At 56.3% G+C, this 6,000-nt stretch overlaps 1 protein-coding gene across 4 annotated transcripts in view; it reads left to right on the forward strand.

The window, feature by feature from the left end:
* Window positions 1–5,590, forward strand: part of TSC22D3 (TSC22 domain family member 3) — a 63,254-nt gene extending 57,664 nt beyond the window's left edge. For 2 of the 4 annotated variants that reach the window (XM_039233492.1, XM_039233491.1), the window contains 2 exons: window positions 2,835–2,886; window positions 4,010–5,590. In XM_039233492.1, the coding sequence (XP_039089423.1) occupies window positions 2,835–2,886; window positions 4,010–4,240 (283 nt within the window). In that variant the 3' untranslated portion in view covers window positions 4,241–5,590. Of the gene's footprint in view, window positions 1–1,756; window positions 2,107–2,834; window positions 2,887–3,853; window positions 3,933–3,965 lie in introns of those variants that run through there. The other 2 variants (XM_039233493.1, XM_039233494.1) reach the window with 2 other exon arrangements.
* The last annotated feature ends 410 nt before the right edge of the window (window positions 5,591–6,000 follow it).

Raw genomic sequence — 6,000 nt, forward strand, 5'->3', positions numbered from 1 at the left:
CCAACTACACAGTTTAGTGCAAATACTGAAGTCGGGAGAATTTATGACCTAAAAGGTAACATAATATCCAGAGACTGGGATTATCTCCCACCTAAACAAGGGTGAAGAAATACACTCTCTTGGGCCCATGCACAGTAGGTTCTCTTAGATAGTTCTATCGTCAGCCCTTTGCAAGTAGAATGGCCCTTTGTGCATGTGTTACCACCTGTGGGGTCCAGTAGGAGCCCCATGTCACAGTGGCAAAAATGTTGGCTGTTTGGTGGCACAACGGCACCAGCGGCCTGGAGAAAATCAAGGCCTTAAGACTGGGCTGAACTGGGGCCTTGGCCAGGCTGTCAGTGCCAGGCACCTGGTTAGGAGAAATAGCCTGAGGCAAAATAGTAATTACCTTCTTCGCTGATAAGAGGCCCCAGTACTTTTCCAGGAGCATGATTGCATTAGGGTATTTCTTTGGCCCACTGCCTGAATCACAAACTGATTCATGGCTACTGGCCCCAACTTCATCCAAACTATTGTGTATGTGGTGGAACCCGATGTTCTCCTCACGGCCTTGAGTCGGTGTCAATAATCCTTGCCATTGCGTCATCACCTGTCCCTTGTTCTGTCTAGCTAGCTTCTTCTGGCTGCAATTCCGCCTCTTTCCACCAGGTGGCCTCACTTAGGAAAGAGCAGGAGAACAGGATCTCTAGCCGTTGCAGACTTTTATTTTTCGGCTTGAGGCTGAAAAGAAGGAAAATATATTTTGATGGAAACATATGTAACTCTTGGTAGGCAACAACCGCCTCCTTTTCCTTTTAACATGTAATCTGTTTATTCCTGAAGTGTAGCCTCTTTTACCTGTGGCAGGGCGAATCAGAGAGCAGGTGTTTTCCTGGGATGATTTATAATATAGCCTTGGTTTGCAGTTTGCTGTTTTATAGGAAAGTAATGAAATCTTGTTTTTTTAAAAATAGAGACGTGAAATCCCGGATAATGTGGAAGATATTTTCTCTACAGAGTAGGGCATGGAGATCAAAGGAAGAGGGTCCGTCTTGTGGTCACTCCAGCACTCATTCCCCTACCTTCTCCTCCCCGATCTCCTCTGTCACCCACCTGGCCCCCAAACTCCCCCTGGTTCATGTTCCCCCACTCACCGGAGTTCTTGGACACTCTCCTCTCCCTACATGCACACTAGGGTGCCCAGATTAGTTCAGCCCAGTGCACATCCCAAGCGAGTCACAGATCTGTGCATGTGTCAGTTCCCAGAGGGGGACATCCACAGGAGGAGGAGGGGAGTGTATTGGGCCGGGGTGCAGGCCAACAGGCTGGGTGAGGGGACGTGCAGGCGACAAAGTATATGTGCAGGAGAGCAGCTGAGGAGGCAGGTGGCGGCCAGAAGGCGAGGCTCCTGATGGTGAGGGTGGGCACCCAGGGAGCCTGGTGTGTGATGGCACTGCAAAGCCATGCGGGTGTGCCGGCTGACACCTGAAGAAGAGCTTTGGACACCAGCGCCACCCTTTACTGAATGATTTCTGCTCTTGTTAGGGTGTTTGGACTTCTTTCTCCAAGAATCAGCTCCGGTTTGGTTTTTACCAATCTCCAGAGCCCTCTCTGGAGATGCCAGTTGGCACAAGAAAGTGCTGAACTGTTTACAGTCCTAGCTTAAGGTTCAGGGAGGGGATGTGGTTTAACTGGACCACAAAGCCCGGTACAGGACTCATTTGCATGGCCCCTGACGCCATGTGACGCAGCCGGCTCCTCCTATATAAAGAAGCAGGAGCCGAAATATCTCCGAGTCTGGGTTGGACTGGCGGCTGTGGAGTTTGTGACACACTAGGTGACACCCCTCGAGCACTTCCCCTCAACTCTGAAGCCCCTGCCTGGCTTTGGGTCCGATCGGCAGCCTTCGCCCCGCTCCTAGCTCCTCGGCGGGACTCGCAGAGCCCAGCCCCGTGCAGCGCGCCAGCAGCCGCCAGCCGCCTAGCCCGCCCAGGCAGCCTGAGCCATGAACGCCGAAATGTATCAGACCCCCATGGAGGTGGCGGTCTATCAGCTGCACAATTTCAACATCTCCTTCTTCTCTTCCCTGCTTGGAGGGGATGTGGTTTCCGTTAAGCTGGATAACAGGTAACCACTGGCCTCAGGTCCTGAGCCGAGACACCGGCGGGGGCTGGGCTGCGAGCGGGATCTCTGAGCGAGCCGTGCGCCGCCGGTCCCCGTTCCCCGCGGTGCAGCATCCTGGGAAGGGGCGGGGGTAGGGGACGCAGGGAGGGGGGTCACCGCCGCGCCGGGATCCGCCGACGGAGCGTCCCTGCGGCCGCTGCGCCGTGAGAACGAGCTGCTGCAGCCCGAGGCGGAGGCAGCCGGAGGCAGAGGGGCGGCGGGGTTGGGCAGGGCCGGGCAGGGGGCTGGCCGCGCGCCGTGCGCTGCTGGGGAGCAGGCCGGAAGCTTCCGAGCCGAGAAGGACTTCGTAGCTAGCTTCAGAGCGCGGTAGGTTCGCCCGGGACCTTCTGGGCGGGCGCTGGAACGGGCCGGCGGCGGGGGAGACTCCCTGGGCCGCGCGCCCCCATTGTTTGCCTGTCGCCTGGGCCGGCCGAGCAGGCCACGCCGGCCGGAGCGCCCCGGGACCTGCGCGCTCCTCCACGCGGAGCCCTGGGCGGCTGCGGCGGGGAGCCGGCCCGGGTGGGGAGGTGCAGCTTCCTGCAGGAGCCTGGGGACAAAGTGCCCGGGGCTCCGGGCCAGGGAGGCAGGAGAGAGGAAGAGCTGGGGCAGATGGAGGACTTTGGCTGCAGCTGCCAGGTACTCCGAGTGGAACCAAGTGGGTAACGCGGTTGCTTTGCTTTTTGTCTTGGCAGTGCCTCTGGAGCCAGCGTGGTGGCCATAGACAACAAGATCGAGCAGGCCATGGTGAGTGGCATCACTGCGTCATTCCCGTCCCCTGACATAGCTGCTGCTTATGTAACTCAGGGCAGGACTGAGGGGGTGGGTGCAAAAGCCTGTAGGCAAGAGCCTGAGGAAGCCAACGGCCTCCTTCCTAAGCCATTGGAGCCCCTAAGTAGAGTCCCAGTAGAGCGGCACCTTTTAGGGCATTTGCAGTCTGCTGTTGCTGGACCCCCTCCCGTCCTCCTCCCTCTCTTTGCAGCCTCCAGCTCCCTCCTGGGCAGGGCAGGGAGCTCAGACTCTTGCATTTGTCTGCAGCCCTGCATTTGGCAGGGGCCAGAGCGCTCATTGGATGCAACTGCACTGCAGAGCCTCCGCAGAGCCTGGGCTGGGGTCAGGAGTGGGGAGGAAACAGGAAGCAGAGCACCCCACCCCTTCTCCCTCTCTGAACCAGGTAGAGGTCATACTCCACCGAGCAGCCAATATGGCTGCAGGAGGTTGGGGCCTCCAGCAGTTAGCAACCACTTCACTGTGCCCCTGGTGCCCAGCGACACAGTTCCCTGCTCCCGGTGCAGTCAGCAGATTCAGAGAGGATGCGGCAGTCCCCGCACCTTCCCCCAGAGCCACCAGTGTCCTGTCTGGACCCCGGTGTCTGGACCCCGGTGTGCTGGGTTATTTGGAGAGGAGACTCCAGAAGAGTCCATTCTGTTCTCCTGGGGAAGATGTGTACTGCAAACTCTGTGGGGTGCCCAGCAGGTCCTCCTTGGGAGGCGGTGGGCCAGCAACGGGACCTTCTGTGGAAACGGGTAGAGCTGACTGCCAGCAACCAGCAGAAGTTGCGCCCAGAAGGCTCCTAAGTGGCCAGCGTTGGAAGTTACTGGAAACTTGCGGAGGGCATCCTGTGTAGTTCAGAGCTGGGCTCCAAGCTCAGGCATGTTCCAGTCAGGCAGCTCTCTTGAGTGGGCGTAAGGGCTTTGGAGAAAGGGAGGAATAGGGCTACAAGGCCAGCATGCCGAGAGGGGAGGCCGGGGTGGGGGGAACGGTCAGTGGCACGACGGATGATGCGGGGGCCCCGACGGCACGGTGACGGTGCTGCAGAGGGGCCACGACGGCCCCTGGATGGCTTTGTTGTGATTCCCCTCTGTGGCAGGACCTGGTGAAGAATCATCTGATGTACGCAGTCAGAGAGGAGGTGGAGGTCCTGAAGGAGCAGATCCGGGAGCTGGTGGAGAAGAACTCCCAGCTGGAGCGTGAGAACACCCTCCTGAAGACCCTGGCAAGCCCGGAGCAGCTGGAGAAGTTCCAGTCCCGTCTGAGCCCCGAAGAGCCTGTTCCGGAAACCCCACAAGCACCTGAGGCCCCCGGTGGTTCTGCGGTGTAAGTGGCTCTGTCCTCAGGGTGGGCAGAGCCACTAAACTTGTTCTACCTAGTTCTTTCTGGTTTGTTTTTGGTTCCCCAAGCGTCATCTCACGTGGAGAACTTTACACCTAGCATAGCTGGTGCCAAGAGATGTCCTAAGGACATGGCCACCTGGGTCCACTCCAGTGACAGACCCCTGACAAAGAGCAGGTCTCTGGAGGCTGCGTTGCGTGGGGCCACGTCACCCCCAGCCAATGAGCCTCTAATGCCATCGTGCCCTAGGGGCTCCTGGGGCCTGGGCAACTTAGCCACAACTGGCAAAGGAGAAAGGTAGTGTAAGATGTGACGCCAGTTTACTCCAGAAAGCATAAGGGGTCTGTTTTTCATTTCCATGGCCATCTTCAGCAGCTTCACCTGACATCAACTGCTCCTATGAAGAAGCCACTCGTGTTTTGAGCAGAGGCAACCTCTCTCGTCTCCCCTGCCTCACCAAGGCAGGACAACAGATAGGAGAGATTGAGCCAAGTCGGCCTTCTGTTGGTTCATATGGTCTAATGCATGGCTTTGCGCACGGCCCAGTGTGGGATTACAGCTTTGGGATGACCGCTTACAAAGTTCTGTTTGGTTAGTATTGGCATAGTTTTTCTATATAGCCATACATGCGTATATATACCCATAGGGCTAGATCTATATCTTAGTGTAGTGATGTATACACACACACACACACACACACACACACACACACACATCTGTGTGTTGAAGGGCCTAACCGGCTTTGGGAACCGGCTTTGGGAGTATCATCTGGCCCTTTATCTCTTAAGGCTAGTTCTTTGTGTTCATTTACCAAGTCGATCCAGTGTGTCCTTTAGGTTAAGTACGACTAAAGAGAAAAGGCAGGGAGGAGGGCCAGCCTCTGAACGCGGCCACGGATGCCTTGCTGCTGCAGCCCTTGCCCCATGTGCCCCTCCACCCCCGCCGAAGACGCGTGAGGTCCTCATCCGAATGCCAAACCCACCATTCGCTGGTGCTGACTACATAGAATGGGGTTCAGAGAAGAGCAGCTGGGACTTCACATTGTCATCGAGAAACTTCTGTTTTGATGTTTGTGGAAAACTTGCGAGTGAACGGCATGATTGGCTTGCTGGTGTCCCCTCATGGACAAGGGATGGACGAGGGGATGGCTTTGATCCGACGGTGCCTGGGTGATGTGCTCAGGGAGCTTGTGTCTAGGGGGTTCTGTGGCAGATAACACGTTCCAGTTTCTGACACCTTATCCTGATAGATGTCTCCAGGATTTGGATTTGGATTTTTCAAATGTAGCTTGAAATTTCAATAAACTTGGCTCCTTTTTTTTTTCTAAAAATAAACCTGACATCTGAGTGTAAATAGAGCAGATGCTAGGGGTGTCCCTGGCATGATTAGGGGCTCTGTTTCTCTGACTCGCTGAACATTCACAAGCACCCCCTAAGTGGCAGGCCAGTGACCTTGCAGAACCGTCAACACCCCATCGTACGGGGTGAGGAGGCTGAGGCTGTGACATTGTCAGGGACTTGCCCAAAGCCATACAGCTATTATGGCAAACTGAGGGACTCAACCCCACATCTATCCCTATTGTCCCACTCCTGGCTTTCATAAGACAGCTCCAGAGCGAGTTGCGAGGTGACCGCTAACACACAACCTCAACTAAAGGGGCTGATTTGGGAGGAAGGGGACCCCAAGAGGGCCCAAAAGAAAAGGGCAGGGTATTCACAGGAGGGAACTAAATAAACACGAGTGGGCCTC

The sequence above is a fragment of the Hyaena hyaena genome, unplaced genomic scaffold (assembly GCF_003009895.1).
Source record: "Hyaena hyaena isolate Hyena2069 unplaced genomic scaffold, ASM300989v1 scaffold_77, whole genome shotgun sequence".
Lineage (NCBI taxonomy): Eukaryota > Metazoa > Chordata > Mammalia > Carnivora > Hyaenidae > Hyaena > Hyaena hyaena.